Raw genomic sequence first — 24,086 nt, forward strand, 5'->3', positions numbered from 1 at the left:
CGCCGCCTGCACCACCCTCCCCGCCCGGCTGAGCCTCGCCACTGCTGCGCACCCCAGAAAGTGCTGGGAAGCTGTCTTCCAGCAGGCCGCGGGTCCCGGGGCCGCCAGGGTTCTCCGGCACCGCCATGGGCGGCAGACTCTGTTGGTGGGGCTGGGGTTGGGGCTGCGCAGAAGCTGGGGGTGGGTTCTTCACCAGTAGCAGGCTGTCACCTGGGGGAGACACAGAAGTGACACACTGACAGTGGGTTCTCCAGAAACCCACACTGTCCCGGGGAGGGGACCCAGATCACATGCCCTCTTGGCCTCAGTTTCTCTAAAAACGAGGGGACTGAACAGATTGCCACCTGTGTAGCCCTCAGGTAGCAGATCAGGAACAGGTAAGCCCTCCAGTCACTTCTGCTATCCAGAAGTCACCTTCAAAGGCAGAATGCCTGGCAGTAACAAGACTTAACTGTAGTCTGAGGAACAATGCTAATTTATCTCTGGAGATGCTCTCAACGGGAGGGAGGGAACTTGCCATTATTTATGGAAGGTAAAAACCTGTCTAGAGGCTTTATGAGTGTGGAACTCAGGGAGCTGGGGTCATAGGCAATCAGAGCACCTAGCCTCTGGCAAAACCGTGATACCCTGCACAACCTGCTTCCGAAGAAACGGCTTCTGCTCAGGGAAATACTGCTTTTGTCTTAATCCCTGGCACCTCCAGGTCATGAGTCGCTGCACAGCTTTCCACTGCTCTGAAAACAACTACCAGGCAAAGTCTAGGCTCTGAGCAGCAGAAGGGTGACCTTAGTCCTCAACCAGGATGTATTCCCTGTATTTGCGTGGCTCCTCTAGCCCTCTTCCTCTATCATCACTCCACTCTCTGGTGCGCCTTCCTCCACACACATACACATAAAAAAATCTCCAGGGATACTTCCCAGGGAACCCACCTACAATCCTACTCTGCTAATGCTTTTTTAAAATATTTTATTTTTAGTATTATTTAAATGAGTATTTTGCCTGCTTGTATGTAAGTGCACCATGTGCATGCCTGCAGAGGCCAGAGGGGAAAGTTGGATCCCCTGGAACTGGAGTTACAGATGGCTCAGCCACGTGGGTGCTGGGAACTGAACCCAGGTGCTCTGCAAGAGCAGTCAGTACTCTTAACTGCAGAGCCACCTCTCTGATAATTAATAAATCTCAGCGATGAGCACCAGTCAACTTTCTCAACATCCTATCCTGTTCTGCATCCCAGCCTTTGTTCTGTCTGACCCAACTTGGCACTCATGGTCTAGCACCACTCACTGGCAAACACTCTTGTGGCTTTTGATCTCTCCACAGCTCTTTCTGCCTAGAGAATCCCAATCCTCCAACGTCTCTCAAGTACTTGCATGTTGCTGCAGAAAAACTGCATGATTGTCCTGAGGGGCCTTCCTCACAGCGTGGAGCCCCGGCTCTTGTCTTTAGTGGGTTCTGCTTTTCCACTCTGCAGTGATTACATCACAACTCCTTCTCTTCTTTCTAGCTGTGTTCCTTAGACATGGCTATGAGGGTTGTTCTGTTCCAGTTACTGCTGGTAACTGATTCAGAAACAAGCATGTGATTGAGTTCTGGCCAATGAAGGGTGAGAAGTTTTCTAGGAGGTTTCTGGAAGGTTTCATAGCCCTTCAAATGTGCAGGATGTGAAGCTTCAGACAGCAGTAGACAATGTGCTATCAGCCCAAAGATGCTGCCATACTGAAGGTGGCTAAGCAAACAGCTGGAAAGAACCTAGTTCCTCAAAAACATAGCTGAGTCCTCAAATCAAGCAAGCTTGACCCTGCACTACCTTGGGGTTCTGGTTACATAAAAGAATAAACTTCCTTAATCCTTATGGCAGTTTAAATCAGAGCTCTAAAGGAGTTGTAAGTCTGGTTACCCCCAAACCTAAAGGAACCCAGGTCCCATGTGCCCTTCCCCACCTGCCATCTCATCTCGTTTCTTTACATAGCCAGATTTCACCAGGAGTCACCCACACTTACTCTTAGCACTTCTTTACCCCTCTCAGTATTAAATCCAGGGCCTTACACATGCTAGGCAAGCATTCTACCACTGAACTACAACCCAAGCCCCCCTTTTTGAGATAGTGTCTAAGATGCCAGGCTAACCTTGAACTTGCAATCATTCTAGCTTAGCCCTGATTAGCTGAGATTATAAGCATAAGTCATCACACCCAGCCATTTCTTGGAGTTAGCCATGTAGCCCCATTACTCCAATGAAAAAGCTTTTGTCAAGGCCACCAACAACCTCCAACTTGTCAAATCAAACAGTTTCTTCCCTGCCAAGCATATTCAATCTCTCATGGCATTTTACATAGTTTTACTGCCCCTTCCATCCAAGAGTCTTTTTCTCCTCTTAGCCTCAGTAAGGCTGTTCTTCTGTTTTCCGCAGAGTTTAGGACTTCAGAGCTCACATAGCCCTCAAGCCTTGAAACAACTCATGTATAATTATTTGACTGTCTTTTCCCATGGTTCTGGAGATGTAGCCCTTATGTCCTTGCACATTTCTAAATTATTTTAAATTTATTTTTATTTTATGAGTGTTTTGCCTACATGCATATAAGTGCACCCATGTTGTGCAATGCCCATACAGACCGGAAGAGGGTGTTGGATCCCCTGGAACTGGAGTTATAGATGGTTGGTAGGTCCCCTGCAAGAGCAGCCAGTGCTTTTAACCACTGAACTGTCTCTCCAGTTCCACATTTCTGAATTATTAACAGAAGGGACCTGAATTATTTTTGTTTTGTTCCATACAGTTTTGAGACAGGGTATCCCTGTAGCCTCAGGTGGCCTGGAACTTTGTAGACCAGGTTAGCCTTGATCTCACAGAGATGTGCCTCCCTCTGCCTCACCAGTGTTGGGATTAAAGGCGTGCTCTACCACATCCAGCCCCTGAACTTTTTTTGGGGGGGCGGTCTTTTTGAGACAGGGTCTTCCTGTAGCCCCAGCTGTCCTGGAACTCACTATGTAGACCAGGCTGGCCTTGAACTCGCAGGGATCCACCTGCCTCTGCTGGGATTAAAGACATGTGCCACCACGCCCGGCTGAACTTTTTTTTTTTAAGATTTATTTTTATTTTTTATGTGTGTGTATGCCATGTATGTACAGGTGCCCTCAAAGGCCAGAGGAGAGCATTGGATCCCCTGGAGCTGGAATCATAGGCAGTTATGAGTCGCCAAGTGTGGGTGCTGGAAACCAAATGTGGGTCCTCTGGAAGAGCAGCAAGTATTCTTAACTGCTAAGCCATCTCTCCAGTCTACCACATCCAGCCCCTGAACTTTTTTTGGGGGGGCGGTCTTTTTGAGACAGGGTCTTCCTGTAGCCCCAGCTGTCCTGGAACTCACTATGTAGACCAGGCTGGCCTTGAACTCGCAGGGATCCACCTGCCTCTGCTGGGATTAAAGACATGTGCCACCACGCCCGGCTGAACTTTTTTTTTTTAAGATTTATTTTTATTTTTTATGTGTGTGTATGCCATGTATGTACAGGTGCCCTCAAAGGCCAGAGGAGAGCATTGGATCCCCTGGAGCTGGAATCATAGGCAGTTATGAGTCGCCAAGTGTGGGTGCTGGAAACCAAATGTGGGTCCTCTGGAAGAGCAGCAAGTATTCTTAACTGCTAAGCCATCTCTCCAGTCCCACAGTTCTGAAATTTTTTTTTTTTTTTGGTCTTTTTGAGTCAGGGTCTCCCTGTGTCCCAAGCTGGACTGGAATTCCCTACATAGACCAGGCTGGCCTCAAACTCATAGAGATCTGCCTGCCTCTGCCTCCTGAATGCTCCCGAATAAAGGCGTGTGCTACCACGTCTGCCTACATTTCTGAATTATTAACAGAAGGGTCCTTATTGCTCCCAGTGGACCCTGATAGAGTATGCTTATGAGGTGGCTCATGGTGGACCTCTAGACAGTTGACACTAATAAAATGACTCAGGATGGGGCTGGCCATGCCAAAAAGATCAACCACATAATTAATGTTGGGACGTGCCATTCAACCTTCAGGGAGCGAAAGGGAGGATGAGTTGGATCTCATGGCAGTGATTCGATCAATCATACCCACAGAAAGAAACCCCAGTCAGGGACACTGAAGCTTAGGTGAGTTTCCCTGGGTGGTAATACTCTGCATACTGCCAGTTATCAATGTGCTGGAAAGGGACATAATTCTGACTCCACTGGGACAGAACAACAGAAGCCTCATGCTTAGGACCTACCCAGACCTAGCTAGAAGGTCTTCCTTCAACTTGTTCTGATTTGAATTCACTGGCTATAATAAAATTATAATTAAAAGCATAGCACATTCCTGAATTTTGAGAAACTTCCTATTACATGCTTGAACTTAAGGGAGATAGTGAGAATCCTAAAATTTGGAGCCCAGATGGGCAGAAGTGGGTAGTCTACAGCCCCACGAACTTATCTGAAGTAAGGGCCATGTTGTAGAAGATGGAGGACTCAACCTGTGATGTGCGTCCCAACTCCAGGTAGTTGGTGTCTAAAGTCATTCAATCTATAACTCCAAGCTAGGTGTGGTGGTGCACACCTTTAATCCCAGCACTCCAGAAGCAGAAGCAGGTGGATCTTTTTGAGTTCATGACCAGCCTGGTCTACATAGCAAGTTCCAGGCCAGTCAGGGATACAGAGTGAGACCCTGTCTCAAAAAAAAAAAAAAAAACCACAAAAAAAAACCAAAACAAAACAAAAAAAAACCCCACAAAAACAAAACAGCCTATAATTCACAAATCAATCCAGCTCTGAGCACTCCCTTGAACTTCAGACTGCTATACTCATCTACTCAGCTCACTGTCACCTCACATTTTAACAAATGTAGAACACATGGTTTTTGAAGGTATTGGGTTGTTTTCCCAGGCTGAGCACTTCAGCAAATGGTACTGCCACTCACCCCTTTCCTCTGATCCAGACTAGAGGCATTCTGGATTCTTCACTAACATGTGCCCATCAGCTACCCACCCCTCTCTCCATGGGCACTGCTACTACAACTCCAATCTCACTGGAGCTATAGCAAACTTCTCAGCCTGCAAAATACTTTCTCAGCTTCCCCTCCAGCTCTGAACCCACCCTGTCCACACCTTACCAGAATGGAAACCAGATTATATCATTATATCATCATACTATTGAACTCTCCCTGCAAGCTTCCTTTCTTAGAATACTACCCAGGGCTGGAAAATGGCTCAGTGGGTAAAGGTGCCTGCTGCTAAATATTTTGACCTAATAACCTGAGTTTAGTCTCCAGAACCCACATGTGAAAGGAGAGAACCGACTCCCACAAGTTGTCCTCTGACCACATATATACCACACCCATAAATAAAACAAAACAAAACAACAAAAAACCAGAGTCAGGCATGGTGGTGCACGCCTTTAATCCTAGCTCTGCCCTTAGCCCCCCTGTCTCACTCCCTTCTTCCTGTTTTCCTGATCTAGCACACTTGGAGCACTGGTCACATACTACCTTTACTTAACTTGGTTGCTTGTTGGCTTGTTTCTTGTCTTTCCCTTTCCCACAAAAGGAAAGGTCTTCCTCTCCTGTCTATTGTGTGTGCGTATAACACTGCACAGCACTAAGTAAATTTTTGTTAAATAAACAGAAACTAGAAAAGGTAGGGTCCACTGTTTTGACCAAAGGCAGTAGATAATGTAGAAATTTCAAGATGGTACCTTCAAAGCATAGTGTGGGTATGGGTATCTGGGTAGAGGGTACCCAGCTCCAGCCTCCTGACCACCACTACCTCTAGAAGCACATGATATCCACTGGACTCCAAAGTCCTATCCAGACCTCCTGCTTGATGGAGCCTCACACACGGTAATTTTGGTGAACTGGATTTTCAATCCTGTCCTACACTGTCTCAATACACATTCACTAATACATAAAATCAGGAGTCTCTTTCACTAAAATGCCACATCCAGTTAGGTTGAAAGATGACCTTGAGTCCAACAGGACACCCTGTGCATGCACCCTCTTTTGTGCATGGCTCAGGGCTGGGGAGGGAGGCTGGAAGACTGGGTAGTTCATGTTTCTGCATTTCTTTTTTCTTTCTTTTTTTGGTCTTTTTGAGACAGGGTCTCCCTGTAGCCCCAGCTGGCCTGGAACTCACTATGTAGACCAGGCTGGCCTTGAACTCACAGAGATCCACATGGCTCTGCCTCCCAAGAGCTGGGACTGAAGGCATGCGCTACCATGCACCCTGCATATTTCAGCATTTCAATCTGTCTCTACTACCCTCTCTCTTGCAACCCCTTTCCAGAAGATTTTTATACATAATAACACATTTTCCAAAGTACCCACCCAGTTGTCCCTGGAAACTACTGTCCTAAGATTGTCTTAAACCTCAAAGACACCACAGATGAGATATTGGTTTCAAATTCTAGTGTTAATAAGGAGGAGGTAGGCTCTCTTTGGGAGAAAAAAAAATGCCTTGTAAAGGAGTTATAGCAACTGGTGGGAAAAACATTTCTAGATCCTTGTGTTTCTGCAATTCTGGGCATTACCTCCCAAATGATAGTGCTCAAAGACATCCCACCCCCATGAAATAAATATTATGAGTCAAAATGTGCTATGAGTTGTCATATCCAAACCAAAGTAGGAAATAGCTCTTTGCAAAGCCTAGCAAGTTCTCTAGGGGCTTTCCCAAATCTGTTGCTTTCATCTGCACAGTCCCAGGGGAAGGTTGGGACTCCAGGCACATGTACTCCAAGCCAACCTGGAAGCATTGGAAGGTAGGACCAAGGACAAGGGCTGAGTGAACTTCCTGGCAGTGACTGATGAGCTAGTTCCTATGCCTTTATGGCCAGATCTAAAGGGCTGGAGATGTGGCTCAGTTGATAGAGTGCCTACCCCAGCATGCATGAAGCCCTGGGTTTGATCCCCAGCAGCACATAAAACCAGGTGAAGGCTGGCCATGGTAACACAATGCCGTGGATCTCAGCAGAGGCAGATGGATCTCTGTGAGTTCCAGAGAACCTTGAATTCACTGGTCTATATAGTGAGTTCCAGACCAGTCCAGGATACATAGTGAGATTCTTTCTAAAACAAAGAAACAAAGAAAAGAAAACAAAACAAAACAAAAAATCACATGCCTATAACCCCAGCACTCCAGAGGTAGAGAGAGGAGGATCTGGAATCTCTTGGCTACAGAAGGAACGCAAGGCCAATCTGGGCTACATGAGACCCCCCTCAAAAACATAAAATAAGACATGATAAGATAAAATAAAATAAAATGCCAGAATTGAAATGGTCACTGGGGGCTCTGGACCTGGCTGTTGTCATTTCCTTCCTATGCCAGTGGTCAGTCTTCTGCTTTCTTACTGCCATCCCAGTATGCCAAGAGGTTACAAAGACGACTGTTCTGAATTCTACTTCAAACAAGATCCCACTTCTACTATCCAGTGACAGTTCCTGTAGATTCTAAAAGGCTGCCACCAGCAGACTCACCCTAGAGGGAGTAGGCTGAGACAAGCAACTGTCAAGGGCTTCAACTGATTTGCTGTGGACCACACACTCCAGGGTCCCAGCAGGGGCACACATTACTCACTGGGGCCAGAGTCTAGTCCGAGCTCTCCTTCCATTGAGTCTCGTGGGCCCCATGGGTACGGCTGCTCTTCCTGCTTGATCCAGGACAAAATGTCATGTGCTGAGATGAGAGACTCTGTTGTCAGGAAAGAAGGCAATCTTAGACTTAATTTTCACCCAGTATACCACTGACTCAAAAACCACTGTATTTGGGGGCTCTGGCTCACAGGCTAGTGGGCGTGGATCTCTATGCTATATTTATGGAAGTCCTTTTTGCCTTCTTGAGAGCTATCCTACTTGGGCTTTCCCTTATGGTGGCTACATTTTGAGGTGATCAGAGAGGAGGAGTGCATCCCAAAGCCTGGCAGTAGAAGAATCAGATTGGAACTCAGGTCTTCCATTATCCACTAAACCCCAGAGAGACTGTGGAGCCAGGACATGCTAGAAGAAAGCTTAGTTCTGATCACCCACAGTGCCACCGCTGACTGGCCTGACTCTGAAATCAGCAATGCAGAAGCAGCAGCCAGAGCCACTGACAAGACTGTGGCAAGACCTGGGGATTCTGAGGGGGCCCTACTTTTGCACCTACCCAGTCCCCCCAATTTCTCCCTTACCCTTACTTCCAGAAGGAATGTCACTGGACCACCCAACTCTGCAAACACATACATGTATACAAACCCATCCACACTCTGGGGTGGGTAAGCTTCCTTGAACTTCTGGAGTCTCCCAAAAAATTTCATGGGAGATATCATATAAAAGAAATTCCAGAAAATATACTTTCTCTTTGACCCAGAAATATACAGAACTTTTGGAAGCTTTTTTTTTTTGGTTTTGACTGTTCAAAAAAACCAATGCTGGGGCAAGAGAGATGGCTCAGTAGTTAAGATCACTGGCTGCTCTTGCAGAGGACCTGGGTTCAGTTCCCAGCACCTACACATGATGGCTAACAACAATCCTTAGTTCCAGTTCCGGAGGATCCAACACCCTCTTCAAGGGTACCAGGCACACACATAGTGCTCATACATGCAAGCAAACACACACACATAAAATAAATAAATAAATAAAAATTTAAAAAAAATAATGGACCGAGGATTCAAACGATTCTTGCTAGTAAAGGAAAAGACAGGGTCTATAGTGCTCATATATGCGAGCAAACACACACATAAAAATTTTTCTTTTTTTTGGTCTTTTTGAGACAGGGTCTCCCTATAGCCTCAGCCAGCCTGGAATTCGCTATGTAGATCAGGCTGGCCTGGATCTCACAGTAATCTGTCTGCCTCTGCCTCTCCAGTGCTGGGATTAAAGGTGTGTGTCACCACATCCAGCAAAATAATTTTTTTTTTGGTCTTTTTGAGGCAGGGTCTCCCTGTAGCCCCAGCCGACCTGGAACTCACTATGCAGACCAGGCTTGCCTTGAACTCATAGAGATCCGCCTACCTCTGCCTCCTGAGTGCTGGGATTAAAGGCATGTGCCACCATACCCAGCAAAATATTTTTTTTTTTAAAAAAAGAAATGCTATGGTAATTTTAGTACCAGTTCCATCAACACAGTAAATGATCAACCTAATGATTCATTCCGGCATCTTTCTCACCTGAATTGGGGTCTGTGGGAATGTCTCTCTCTGCCAAATCCTGCTGGTCCCATACACACTGCTGCTCCTCTTGTTTGATCCGGGATAAGAGGTCCTGGGCAGAGATTGGGGAGTCTATTCATGGAAAAGAAGCAAAAGTTACAGAAGGTGAAGTTCCCACGAGTCTATGTTTTTAGTAAATTTCTGATTTCATGCAGGTGTTTTCCCTAAGTCAAGGATAGGCATAACTAAATTTACCCAATTAATTAAAGGCTCAAGTCACCCTGGCCACGATGAATGGAGTTTTGGCTGAAGGTCAGTGGATGCCACAGGGCAGAGATACAACAGCAACTTTAAGATACAGAGTGTCTATACTCCAGAGACTTAACCAACAAGGGATGAGGTCACTGCTCTGGTACTATGACCTCTGCAGAATGAGGGACCCTCATGAAGGCATTTCCTAGGAAAACAGTCTTTCCAAGGAAGATTTTATTTTTATCTAAATGGAACAAAACTTCCTTTCTTCACAATCTATTAAACTGGTGTTGCATTCCTGTAATCTCCACACTTGGGAGACAGAGGCAGGAGGATCAGAGGTTCAAGGTCATCCTTGACTACATAGCAAGTTTGAGGCTATCCTGGGCTACATTAAGCACTGCTTTAAAAAAACAAAAAAACTTAGCAAACCTAATTTACCCTTTCTTGCCTTCTTATCTCTTAAGTCTCTAAAGACAGATGCTTTTAATGAACTCATCTGGTAACCAGTGAAGGCCTGTCCTCTGCCCATTATCACTTGACTGTGGGCCTCAGGCTTTGCTAAGGGGAAAAGTGAGCTAGTAAAGTTTAGTATATTGCACAGTGGCTGCTTTTAGTGTCAACCTGGCTTGGCAATATGTAGACATTTGGTGAAACATTATTCTAGAAGTCTCCATGGAGGTGAGATTAGTATTTAAGTCAGTAGACTAAGTAAGGCAGGTGACCTTCCACAATGTGGATGGTCCTCATCCAACTCATTGAAGGCCTCAACAGAAAAAGATGGGCCAAACTCCAAGGAAGAAGAGACTCTGCCAGCAGACAACCTTATGGATAGAGTTGCAACATCAATTCTTCCCAGGTCTCCATCCTGCCAGCCTGCTGTGCAAAGTCTGGATCTGTCAGCCATTACAGTCACATGAGCTACTTCCTTAAAACAAATCTCTCTACATATATACATATATATGGACATAAACATTGTACACACACACACACACACCATTTGTTCTGGTTTTCTGGAGAACTAACTCATACACACACCTGCCATAGCAGAGTCTCATCTAAACAGTCCAGTTAAAACCATCCAGGAGCAGCTCTCTGTGGGCATGCAGACAGTGGGGTACCTGGCTTGGAGGTGGCTGCCCGTAAATATTCATGTACTTTATCTTTCTGGTCCAGGAACAGGTCTTACTGACTTTGATATTCTGCCACCCATAGAACCCAATAAACTGCTTGTACTTAGTATTTCTTCTCTGATAATGTTTTCACAGGGAACAGAGGGCTAGTTCAAAACTAACAGGAGAAAGAAAAGAGGAAATGGAACAAGCAAATCTGGATGTAACCATAAACCTTCATTGCTGAACACCATGTTTACACCTCTGTGGAAATCTTGTTTAGGTCCAGTTCTGCATCCGTAGCTTTTCATTGCTCGAACAGCCCTAGGGCCTGGCACATACCGTGGATACCTTCCAGGAGCTATAGGCCATACTTACCCTCTCTTTACCCTTCCAAGTAGCTATATGGCTTACTTACCAGTGATGGATTCAGTGGGGATGGCTCTTTCCTCCATGCCTCGCTGGCCCCGCACACATAGGGCATCCTCTCGCTTCACCTGGGAGGATACATCCTGTGCAGGCACCAGGGGCTCTGTTCCTGGGGAGAGATAACCAAACTACTTAGGGTTTTTTTTCTGTATATTGGTCACTAGGACATTCTGGGGTCAGAAGCAAGGATGCCAGCAATTCCAAGGAATGGTCTAAGGATCTCAGATTTCCACTGGAGCATGGGGAACCCTGTGCAACAAAAGGTCCAAGAGCAGAGAAATGACCAACATTCAAGAAAAAGCGATAGATGGTGGCTTATGCCAGTATTCCCAAAGTCAGGAGGCTGAGGCAGGAGGATCACCATGAAGTTGAGGCCAGTTTGAGCCACATAAAAATGTCTAGGCCAACCTTGGCTCAGAGTAAAACTCTTCTCAATAAAGAAAGGAGTAAAATTAGGTATGAGAAAGTCAGAGAGAGACTTTGGAAACATATACTGTATAACTAACTGGTTGGGGCTAATCTGGACTCAGGCACATGTTTGCCCTCTGTGTAGAAGTCACTTAGCCTTGTTTTTTACCCAAGTAGCCACATACAAACACATCTGTACATATATCTCTATAAGCAATCAGGCTGGGCAGAGGCACAACCAAATCCTGATGTTGTTGTTGTTTTCAAGAAAGGGTCTCTCTGTGGGGGTGGAGTGGGAAGCTGGGGAGGGAAGGAGCTGCTAACAGGTACATGGTTCTCACCACACAAATGTTGGTGCCTGTTTGATTTTGTGAACCACTGAGCTATATAATTTAAAAGAAGGAATTTGAGCCAGGCATGGTGGTGCATGCCTTTAATCCCAGCACTCGGGAGGCAGAGGCAGGTGGATCTCTGAGTTCGAGGCCAGCCTGGTCTACGTAGTGAATTCCAGGACAGCTGGGGCTACAGGGAGACCCTGTCTCAAAAAGACCCAAAAAAAAAAAAAAAGGAAGAAGGAATTTGATAGCCCATAAATTATGCCCTAAGAAAATATTGGGAAGGAGACAGAACAGTTCTGGAAGTTTCCATGAAAATATGCTCTACTTAAAAACAAGGGAGGGAGCCAGCTTTGGTGGCACACACCTTTAATCCCAGCACTGCAAAGGCAGGTGGATCTCTGTGAGATGGAGGCCAGCCTGGTCTACATAGTGAGTTCTAGGCCAGCTGGGGCAAGGAGACACTATCTCAAAATAACCATAAAAAAGACAAAACCAAACCCAAACCCAAACCAAGGGAAGACAGAGAGCCAATGGGTGAGAGTTCATACAGTCAGGCAAAGGACCCAAGTAGGAGCACCGTATTACACTTTGCTCCTACTGCTCAGGAGAGTTGAGGCACTAGGGGACGTCCTTCAGGGCAGAGCTGGGGCTAGAACCCCAGTATCTTCCATCCTAGTAAAAGCTACCAAGCATTACATTCTCAGGACTTAGTTCCTTTATGCATAAGGAAAGAGCCTTGGGGTGAGTGTTCATCGAGGTGTGGGTGTCAAAGCAAGACTGAGGTATGAGATTTGGATTATACCCAGGGAGTGAGCAACTGGCCAGAGCAGAATCACGCCTCTGTTGCAGACTCCTTTCCACAACCTCTGTCAGTCTGAGACTGGACCTGGGGCCTTTCACTGCTCCCATGCCTAAGGCCTTCCTTACTTCTTCACCCAGTTTACCTGTGAGTTCAGTACTATCAAAGACCAGTATCCATGGCATGGTTTTAGGCCCTGAGATCACTTCCTGTACATGACCACATTCCAAATGTAGCAGAAATGGCCCCCAGGGGCATTTAAGAGCTGGTCTCTCTTAGACTCATGCAGTAGTGCCACCCTGTGTGTCTGTCTGCATAGTGTCTTGCTCTTGCTCTCCTGCTCCTCCCTGTTCCTAGCTCTAGCTTCAACAACCATCACCTGTGTCAGCAGCCACTGGAATTTCTCTTTCTTCGGAGTGATGTTGGTCCCACACACAAGGCTCTTCCCTGGGCTCTGCCTGGGCTGGAGCATCTGGCTTAGGCACTGGGCCATCTGTGTCTGTGAGAGGGAGAGAAAGAACTGTGTGAAATTGACTAGTGAATACAGATTGAGGTCTTGGAGGAGGGGGACTCTCCACTAACCACTTCCCCTCACCTGAGCACCCCTCAGCATGGTAACTATTGAGGTAAAGTAGGTAACTGCCTAGGAGGAACCTTGAAAACAAGCCAGCAGATTCCCAGGCTTCTAATGTAGAAAGAGCAGGTCTCTGAAAGGCAAGAGCACACAGCCCAGGGTTGACCCCAGGCTGTCGGGATGGAGCATGCAGAGGTGCAAATGTGCTGTTTTACTCTATTCTAGAATAGTAGTGTCACCCAGAATTCCACAGTGACAAGCCCTACTGTCAGATTTTTAATTTTCATCTCATCATTAATTGTTCTATATTCTATTACCAAAGGAAATAGTTTCCATTAGGTTATTCAAATCTCACAGCCCTCTCCAGAAAATTGTCACCAACAGAGAGGTGTCCTTACCCAGGGACATCAGAGTTTTATAGTTTTCCTTCACAAGGTTGTTGTAAAGCTCCTTCTGCCATTCATCCAAGTTCTTCCATTCATCCTCAGAGAAGTAGACAGCAATGTCAACAAAAGTCACCGGGACCTGGGTCAACAAGGGTTTCCATTAGCCTCCTCACCCCATTCACTTGTGAGCCACAGAGCCATCCCAGCCTAGAGCCTGACTTTGCTCCCAGCTCCCCATTTCCACATCCCTGGCCACATCAGTTCCTGTCTGTGGACTCACAATTCTCCATTGCTGACCTCCAACAGCAATGATGATCAATACTGTCTTATTTTTCCCCCTCTATTTTCTTTTTTACATTTATTTATTTATGTCATAGTGCACATGTAGAGGTCAGGGGACAACTTGTAGAAGTCAGTTCTCAAGTTCCATCATGATCCTGAGGATCGAATTCAGGTCACCAGGCTTGGTGACAAGGACCCACTAAGTCATCTCTGTGGCCCTCTCTTTTCTTTTTCACTAATCACTGAGCCCTATCCTTTGCCACTTCAGGTCAACTGGACACTGAAGGCAAAACCACAGTCAGTGTGCTTCTTTTGGAGTTCAGGATAACAGAGGTGAGGGGTGCTAAGAGTGGGAATCAGGGACCAAGTACAGTAGAACCCTGTGATGAAACCTGTACTTCAGGTCAGGTTACCTGTGTGCTCAGTCACATTTTTGTCACCAAAACATGTACAATCAAAAGGCATGTGTCTCAGCTCCCTGTCTTTACTACGAAGTCCCACTGCAGTTGTTGCTAACGTTAGTCACTGCCAGGCAAGGTATTCTGATCTGAGATACAGACCTCTGTTTCATCCTGACCTGGAGTTTGTCTGTACTCATTTCAGCCTTCACCAGCCCCACCTCACTTTAGACCAAGTTATTCAAAATTGCTTCACTTCCATGATTTTAATCACTGAACTTCCTTCTCTAACCACACAGGCTTCCCTCCTCCTCCTCCTCTCACATCCTTGAACCAGCATCTCACTCTTAGTCTGAAGTCCAGCACCTCAAATCTTCCCCAGCCTCTAGAATGCATGCCTCATGGGAAGGCCTAAGGCTGACCTGTGTGGTACATTGGTGTGAATGAGAAAGAGCCAGCAGAGTCAGGTGCCCAACTACCAGTGCATGGCCTGTCAGTGTCTCAGGTGGGTACTCAAAACTGCAAGGGCAGCCTGTGCAGGTGTTGACAGGCTTATCTATGTGCAGTGACCATGTGCCTACAAACTGATAGTTCCCCATCTATCTCTAGAATTAGTTACTAGAACTTGTAACTTCCTGGACCTCATACCAGACTTGGGCAAATCCCCAATCTAGGAAAACAGATGCAATCCCCTTTCTTCATTTTAAATTCTGTTGCTAGGTGAAAGCACAGAAAGCTGCAGTCAACGTCTGCCATAAATTCACATCGGTTGTTCCATGGCTGCTTTGGAAACCCTTTGTTGCCCCCTTGATGCCACCTTGCCATGTTCTGCGGACTTATTTCAAACGTCATGCCCTCAAGCCTTTTCTGGCCTTCCTGCATCTTCTCTCATGTCTCTCTGACCTCAAGTGGATGTTAGGGAGCTCCTTCCTTACCCTGTTCTTCTTGCCAAGCCAAACCTGCCATGTTCCTCCTGTATTTCTTCTCCACCTCCCATATGCTGGCAAGTTTGCCAACCCAAGACAACCAAGTCCCCTCCCCATGATCTCTTCCCTGGCTTACTCTGGGTATAGAAGAAAAATAGATTGCTTTTTATACCTGACCAACAGTAGGAAAGCCATAAAGTGGCACGGTCAAGATTCAAACCCAAGTCCACTGATTCCATATCCCATCGCAGTTCCATCACCATGCAATGGTGAATGGCAGCTTGAGACTCCTGTTGCTTCATCTAACACACAGAACATTTGACAGTGCTAGGTAAGGACACCACACAGAGCTAAAGCACATGGTTCAGAGGACAGCAAAGAGCAGCATGTGAATAGATGCTAATTGTGCTAGTCAAGGAACATATACAAAATGACAGTCAAGGCAGGACCCACTCAGGATGATTGCAACTCAGTTCTCTCAGGCACTATACACAAACACTGGGTGGCTCCTCTGGTAGTGTCAATAGGTTAGATGTCTCAGAAGAAACAAAGACATATTAAGACATGGGTCCTTCCCAGGAGCTCTCAGCTCTTCAGTTAGACTTGCTTTTCACATACCAACTCTAGATAAGCCATGTGCTGTTATAAACACAAGACACAGACAACAGTGGACCAAGAATTTACATTTTGGTTGGGAAAAGTCAGCCCAAAAGTCAGAATTAGGCAGGATTATAGGGGTCCTCCACAGAGTCCAGTTTCCAGCCAACTCAAAGCCTCGCCTCTGAGGCAGTGCTTGGGACTACTCTGCACCTTCTACCCTATATTTTATACCCAAGGCCAGGGCACTGGCTCTCAACTCCTAGGCACCCTGAGATCACTTATGGAGCCCCAGGAAATGATGGGAACCTCTCTCATCCCCAGGGCTCTCAGGACTCTGAAGCAATGCTCAGGCACATGGTTTGGGCATAGTCAGTTAGCTGTCTTAAGCTACTCAGGTGATTCCAAAATGCCCATAAAACTTAATCCAAATAATATTGACTCTTTTACATCTTTAGTTCCTCCCTTTCAACTGGCTCTTTTTCTTGAGGGTCATTTAAAAAATGAGAAAAACCTTTACTCAGACTGGTGAGATGGCTCAGTAGATAACAGAACTTACTTCCAAACCTGACAACCTGAGTTCACTCTCTAATACCAACATGGTGAAAGGAGAAAAACTAATTTCTGCCTCTACTCATGCTCTGTGGCATGCATGCACACATGCACACATTGCACACATATGAAAACACACACATACACACACACACGCAAAGGAAATCCTAAGAAATATAGTTCCTTTTTTTCTTCATAATCCATGCATACCTCAGCTCCCTAAAATCTGTCTATCCTTTACTCTCTAAAACCATATCCTGGAAGTAGTGACTTGCTTCTGAAATTATCTCCCTTTCAGACCTTTTTGAAAGGCCACCTTTCTAGAATTTTCTCTTGTTTAGTTCCCAGCTCATGTCTTCTTCACTGTATCCTCTTCATTTCCTAAGATGAAGCTTTGCTATTAAGATTCAGGAGGGACTTGGTTATATTGTTTGTTTGTTTGCTCATCTGGACAGGCTTTTGCTCTGTAGCCCAGGCTGGCCTTAAACTCACTATGTAGCCCGTACTAGTCTTAAACTCAAAATCTTCCTGCCTCCCAAATGCTGGTGTATTACAGGCCTATGCTATTACATTCAGCTTGGGGCTTGGCTCCTTAGTATAAAACTGTCCATGAGAGGGTGCACTGATTGACAGCTAAGCAGACCAAGAAGTGGGCAGATAACCAGGGAAAGAGCTTCTTGTGGGAATGTCCCTGAGGTAGAAGCATATGCTTGGCACTGGAGAACAGCAGCAGGCCAGATGGCTAGCAGAGAGTTGGCAAGAGGGAGTATGGTGAGGATGAGGTCAGGAATGTGGAGAACAGACAAAACTTGGGTATTTATTTGGAATAAGATGGTAAGTTAGGGGCTGGTTAGATGGGTAAAGGCACCTGTCGCAAATCCTGTCAACCTGAGTTCAATTCCTGGGACCCACATGGTGGGCAGAGAACTGACTCCCACAGGTGTGCTGTGGCACACGCACAACCGTGCCTCTCCCCATAAATAAATAAAATGTAATTTTAAAAGAACCAATCAAACAAAATATTGGCATGTAACTACATTTTTTAAGTGGGAAGGGGCTGGAGAGATGACTCAGTGGTTAAGAGCACTAGCCGCTCTTGCAGAAGACTGGGGTTCAATTCCCAGCACCCACATGGCAGCTAACAACTGTCCATAACTCCAGTTCCAGGGGATCTGATGCTTTCTTCTGACTGCCACAGGCATTGCTCAACACAGGTGCACTTACACACATGCAAGCAAAATATTCATATACATAAAATAAAAATAATAAGTAAAAAATATTAAGAAAAAAAAAGGGAGAAGCCATTTAGGGATTGAGACTGGTATACCATGACACCTTTTTTTTCTTTATACTAGGTCCCATTTATCCCAGGCTGGTTTTGAATTTGCTATGTAGCCTATAATGACCTTTAACTTCTGATCCTCCTGAAGGGCTGATATTACAGGCATGTGCCACCACACCCAATTTTATGAGGTGCTAGGGATCAGTTCATGCACATTAGGCAAGCACTTTACCAAATGAACTACATCTTGAGCTCATGAATGACATTTTTTATTTTTTATTTTTTGGGGGTCTTCTTAGGGTCTCCCTGTAACCCCAGCTGGCCTGGAACTCAATATGTAGACCAGGCTGGCCTCGAACTCACAGAGATCCACCTGTCTCTGCCTCCTGAGTGCTGGGATTAAAGGCGTGTGCCACCACACCCACCATGAATGACATATTTTAAAGCGATCACTGTGGCTGTTCTCTTAAAAATGTATTTCAGTATGGGGTATAAACAAGGATGGAGACCCAAAGACCAATCAAGAGGGTGATATAATAATCAGAGAAGATGAAATTGGCTCCAAGCAGGTGATGGAGCTGGTTAGACTATGGAGGTATACTGGAAGAGAAATGTGAGCAAAATAGTCGACAAGTTGGACCCCAAGGCTTTAGCCTGAGTGACTGAATGGATAGAATTGTCATTAGCAGAGATGAGGATGGTTTGGGGTAGAGCGGGCTCCAGGCAAAAGACCCAGAGTTCAGTCTGGTCAAATTAAATCTAAGATGCTGAATTAAAAAGAAGGAATGTGAATCTGACACCCAAGAAGAGAGTATGGATGGGGGAATGGTAGGTGAGAAAGAATGTTGGGAGTCACTAGCAAACAGACTGCAGTTAAAACCATGGGACCGGGACTGATGGCTCAGTGGTTAACAGAACTTGCTGCTCTTGCAGAGGACTGGAGTTTGGTTCCCAGGACCCTGATGCCCTCTTCTAGTTTCCATAGGCACCTGTACTCGTATGCACATTCATTCATTCATTCATTCATTCTCATTCTCTCTCTCTCTCTCTCTCTCTCTCTCTCTCTCACACACACACACACACACACACACACACACACACAACTGAAAATAAAATACCTGCTGGGCATGGTGGCACATGTCTTTAATCCCAGCACTCGGGAGGCAGAGGCAGGTGGATCTCTCTGAGTTCAAGGCCAGCCTGGTCTACATAGTGAGTTAAAGCAGGACAGCTGGGGGCTACAGGGAGACCCTGTCTCAAAAAGACCAAAAAAAAAAAAGAAAAAAAAGGGAAAAGGAAACCCAGCAAAGCAGGCTGAGAACCAGCAGACAGTGAAGTAAGGAAAGAATCCAGAGAGAGAAGCATCTTGGAAGTCACATGAGAGGTGTTTCAAGGAGGGAGTAGCCAACTGCACATATAGCTGATAATGGACTCAAGAGGATGAAGACAGAGACCACACTGTGTTCTTATACTTTGGACACAATCAGGACCTTAGCAAGACCAACAAGACAGAAAGATGGGATGGAAAGTCTGACTGGCATTGCCTCCAGAGAGAGTTCTCCAGTCACCAGTGCTGGAGTACTGAGAATAGAGGAACATGCTTAATGACAGCAGAAGGAATGCAATCATCAGAACCCAGAAGTCACACAGGACAGGACCTATGTCGCAGCACACACACACACACCACCACCCCCCCCCGGTAAAGTTCAAGGAAAATAAGAAATGAAAGGAGAACCTACTGATTTTTTAAAGTCTTAGGCCAGTAAGACCGCCAGTGGGTAAAATCACTTGCCTCGCAAGCCAAATGACCTGAGTCTAAGCCTGGAACCCATGGTACAATGAGAGAACCAACTCCTGAAAACTGTCCTGTAACCTCCACAGAGCTCCATGGCACCTGCGCACCTGCACTCACATGCACATATCATATACATGTATATACATACACATATACAATAAAATTTTCAAAATTTAAAGTCTTAAAGACATAACCCCTTTAATCTCATAATTCAGAGGCAGAAGCAGGTGGAGCTCTGTGAGATGGACGCCAGCCTGGTCTACATAGTGAGTTCCAGGTCAGCTGGGGCTATAATGAGACCCTGTTTCAAAAAACTAAAAGGACAGAACAACCACAATGTGTAACTTATTTAAATTTTGATTTAAACCCAAAAAAAAAAAAAGGAAGAATAAGAAAAAGAACCAATTAAAACTCTAAACACTGGGACTGGAGAGATGGCACAGTAATTAAGAGTCCTGGCTGCTCTTATAGAGGGCCCAGGTTTACTCCCAGGTGCAGACCCAGCACCCACACGATGGCTAACAACCATCAGTCATTCCAGTTCCAGAGGACCTGATGCCCTCTTCTAGCCTCAGCAGACATTACATGCATGTTCTGCACTTATATACATGCAGGCAAAACACACACATAACATTTTTTTAGAAATCTGAATACCAACTAGACACTGAATAGGATGAGACATTCATGGTGATGGTGATGGAAGCCATGTAATGTGGAGCTTGTCATGCTTTAAAATGAGTCCTTGCACTGTAGAGCTCATACTGAAATATTTATGAATAAAATTATTCATGTCTAGGATTAACTTCAAAATAAAAGAGGAGTGGGGAAATAAGTAGGGGAAACAAGATCAGCCAAGCATTTGATAACTGTTGGAAGTCTGTGATGAGCACTCTGGGGTTCACTATGTTATCCTACCTACTTTGGTATGTATTTGAAGAGCCTGTAAAAAGGAGGGAGGAGAAATCTGGGAAGAAAGAAGTGGACATAAGAAGCACAGATGACTCTTTTAAGGCATTTTGTCCTAAAGAGGAAGAGAATGAGGTAGCTGGGGGAAGGAGGTACAGGGTCCAAGTAGGAATACAGAATGTTCACATGACATTGGGGGTGATCCAGGAGAGAGAAGACAGCTGATGATGCAGAGAGAGGGACACAGAGCCACAGACACAGGGTGTGGGCAGAACCCATGTGCATAAAGGCAACAGGTGGAGGAACAAACTTCTACTCATGGAAGCCTCTTTTTGCCTATTTTTAAAAATATTTTATTATTTTTTATGTGTGTGTGTGTATTGCCTGCATGTAGGTAAGTGCACCCGTGTCATGCAATGCCCGCGGAGGACAGAAGAGGCTGTTGGATTCCCTGGAACTGGAGTTACGGACAGTTGTTAGCTGCCATGTGGGTACTGGGATTCGAAACCCAGTCTTCTGCAAGAACAACCAGTGTTCTTAACCGCTGAGCCTCTCCAGCCCTGCTTATTTGTTTTTTACAGCTATTTGTGTATGTGTATGCACCTGGGCTCCTACAAGTATGTGTGAAGGTCAGAGGCCAACTCTGGGGAGTCAGGTCTCTCTTTCTACCATGTAGATCCCCAGGATAAAACTGAGGTCATCAGTCTTGGCCACAAGTGCCTTTACCTGCTGCATCATCTCACCAGCCCTGTTTTTGTCGTATTGAGACAGGATCTCCCTCTATAGCCCAGGCTGGCCTGTAACATACTATGTAACTCAAGCTGGTCTCAAACATACAGCAATCCTACTGCCTCAGCCTCTTGACTACTGAGATTACAGGTGTGAGCTATCATACCTCTTTTGAGTGATTCTATTCTCTCAGGGAAATAGAAAACAGGGCCTTTGACACACGGGAAGGCAATGCTGATGAGCCAGGAGGCGGGCAGGAGAGAAACCAGAACAGAAATGGAGCATGAATTCTAAACCCAAGAAGGACCCAGCTGAGATTAGTGATCATAACTTGAAAATGATTCTAGGTGGTATGGTTTTGAGATTTTCTCCAGCTAAAGCTCAGACATGCACATAAATGTCAAGTGAAAAAAATCAAGCAGTAAGAACCTCAGGTCTTTGTAGACAGCTGGATAACTCAAGAAAGCTGGAGGAGAGTGAGAGCAGACAAGCACACTGGGTCTTTGTGGGGAATGGGGCCAGCCCTTCCAGGGCACACCATTCAGGACCAAGCTAAGGGGATATGACACCTTCACAAAGACGTTGGGACAGTAGGGAGTCAGCGAAGTCTGCAAGGCTTGCCAAGGTAGAATCAAGAGTTTTGTTCACCTGTGCAATGCCTCACCTCTAGCCCTGCCCCTCACCACATACCTTTGGGGCCTCCCCCTTGCTGCCAGGGGGCAGCCGCAGGACCCAGAAGTTCCTGTTGCGCAGCAGGTTCTCCAAGTTCTCCAGCCTCCGCTGCAGCAGCCCGTACTCCTGCAGCAGGGTCCCGAGCACGGCCCACTTGCTTTCCATGTGGTTACCAAACTCCACAGCTGTCTTCTCACAGTCAGCCAGCTTCTTCTCTGCTGTCCCTGTGCGTCCCTCCAGGTTCAGCAGCTGGCTAGCCTGGGCATCCACCTTCCTCTCTACAGCCTGAATGGCAGCTACCACAGTCCAGAGTGAGATCTCTGCTGTGGGCAACTGGGGCTCCCGCATCATGCGGTCAGGAAAGACAGGGGCCCTATCTGGGAAGGGTGGGAACTGAAAAGGCATTGGTCGCCGGGCATCCATGTCCCATTCTTGAGCCTGTGTGCAAGGGGAGAAAGTGACAGCCCAGGGTAAGAATATGTGTGAGGGAGGTGACCTGAAATGGGACAAGTAATCAAATGTCACAGGCTGTCTTCTTCTATCAAGCCCCCACCTCTGCCTAAGATGCTCAGTAGTGTCCCCAGCAATAGCTAGAGCAGTTACATACCCATCCAGCTAATAACCTTCCCATTTTCCACTTATGGGAATCAGTTGGTTACTAGTTCACCTACCTTGGCCCTTGGTAAGTTGAGGACATGGACCCCTGCCTAAAATGTCACAGACCCTTGCTCTGAATAGAACAGCTGCTTTCTTCATGGGCTACACTTAATGACAAACATCACATTTGTCTCTTGTTCTTTATTTCAAGGTAGGAATTTCCATGTAAGTTGTCTGACATTAATCTTCCTAGCAATCTCTCTTGCAGGTTAGGGCAAGAATGACTATCTCTGCTTTCAAGGTGATGAAACTGAGGCACAAAGAAGCAGCTGGTCATTCTTTAGCACTACCCTGCACTGCCAGCTGACACAGTTCTAGGTGCCACAAGAAATATAAACACTTTGCATACGTGCTGCCACCGCCATTTCTACCAGGCCTGAAGCCAAAGAGGATCACACCACCCAGGCTGGAGGGCACACCAGCAGTTTTCAAGTTCCATCTGCAACTACCTTTTCATAAATGCTTTGCAAAATGAAAATAGGTTTACTAAACACCATCACTCTTTAGACAGGATCAGGGGACATTCTTTACATCCATGGTAGCCCCCTTTCCTGCTTCCTGATGAGGGGGCTCCCCATGGCCTAGGGCCTCCCTTTTTCCAGTAGGTGCAGGCTAGGAGCTGAGCCCTGTGGCAAAGACAGGAGAGTGGAGGTGGTCATGGTTCCTTGGCAATCCAGGAATGAGGATACCCTGTGCCAGCACCCAGGGCTTGCTGGAGGACAACAGGGGCTGATAACCAACTCCTACATAGAACAGGAGGAAGTGTCTCTTTCTCCCTTTCTGTTCTCCCTGATTCTGCTCAAGAGGACCTCAGGTTGGGAAAAGTGGAGTATGTTGCTTTGAGGTGAGCTAGCCAGGCCTTTGACAATGATACCAACTATTTTCTCAAACTCAGAACAGCTGTGACAGACAGGGGACCACCTAAGAATCCCTACCTGACATACTAGAGAAGAAAGGAGGGCCCTAGAAATGCCAGCCCCTCCTGGGTCAGGGGGATGGGTTGCCATCAAGGCCACGCATTGGGCTCCTGGAGGCCTCTCTAGGGCCTTGCCCAGGAAAGGGATAAGGGTGACAGAAGAAGTTTAGGAAGAGGCCAGTTCAGTTTCACCAGGTTTGAAGACCTCCAGCTGCTCATTTTGATAATTAAGACAACACAGCAACTCCTAGTTCACTAGTTAAATCCTGGCTGAGAATCAAATGGGAGCAGAGGGGCCCTCCCCAGAGTCCAGTCCCTAGCTAAATCACAGCCTCCCTCCCCTCTGAGGCAATGCTCAGACCACTCTTAACCCTCCACCCTGTGTTTCACACCCAAGGCCGGGGCGCTGGTTCTCAAACTCCCAGGTACCCTGAAATCACTTATGGAGCCTTAAGGAAACGATGGGTGCCTTCTTTCAACCGCAGGACTCCGGGGCAACGTTCTGGCACGGGTTTGGGCGTAGTCAGTTGTCTTAGGCAGGTCAATATGCTGGCAAGTTTGCCAACCCCAGTCCCCTCCCCACGGTCCCTTCCCTGGCTCACCCTGGGTGCAGAGGAAGAGTGGATTGCTCTTTATACTTGGAGCAAGACAGCAGTAAAACGTTTGGACCTTTTCATCAAACTGGCTACAATGTAAACACGGCAGAGGTATTCGTTCCTGAGGGCCAGGCAAAGGCCTGCCGCAAAACCAGGCGGGTCCCGCGCAAAGAGGAGCCCGGGTCCGGCTCGGGGAAGCGAAGTCAGCGGCTCCAGGTCCCGGGCAGCGCAGCGCATGCCCCCGCACCGCGAAGCGCCCTGGGCCCGGGCAGCAGCGGCCAGGAACGGTGCACGGCGGCCGCGCGGCAAGGCCTAACGCTCCGGGCCTGCGCGGGGCCGGTTCTGCCCGCCCGTCCCGGGCCGCGTCCGGCG

General features: G+C 46.7%; 1 protein-coding gene across 1 annotated transcript in view; it reads right to left on the minus strand.

Moving 5' to 3' along the window:
* Positions 1 to 24,086, minus strand: part of Znf282 (zinc finger protein 282) — a 26,849-nt gene that overhangs the window by 2,344 nt on the left and 419 nt on the right. Inside the window, exons 2-8 of the mRNA XM_008833810.3 lie at positions 21,564 to 21,983; positions 13,419 to 13,545; positions 12,826 to 12,945; positions 10,891 to 11,010; positions 9,127 to 9,240; positions 7,557 to 7,670; positions 3 to 210 (exon numbers count right to left, since the gene is read on the minus strand). Coding sequence (XP_008832032.1) covers positions 3 to 210; positions 7,557 to 7,670; positions 9,127 to 9,240; positions 10,891 to 11,010; positions 12,826 to 12,945; positions 13,419 to 13,545; positions 21,564 to 21,983 — 1,223 coding nt within the window. The remainder of the gene's footprint in view (positions 1 to 2; positions 211 to 7,556; positions 7,671 to 9,126; positions 9,241 to 10,890; positions 11,011 to 12,825; positions 12,946 to 13,418; positions 13,546 to 21,563; positions 21,984 to 24,086) is intronic.

The sequence above is a fragment of the Nannospalax galili genome, unplaced genomic scaffold (genome assembly GCF_000622305.1).
Source record: "Nannospalax galili isolate Female #2095 unplaced genomic scaffold, S.galili_v1.0 scaffold1217, whole genome shotgun sequence".
Taxonomy (NCBI): Eukaryota; Metazoa; Chordata; class Mammalia; order Rodentia; family Spalacidae; genus Nannospalax; species Nannospalax galili.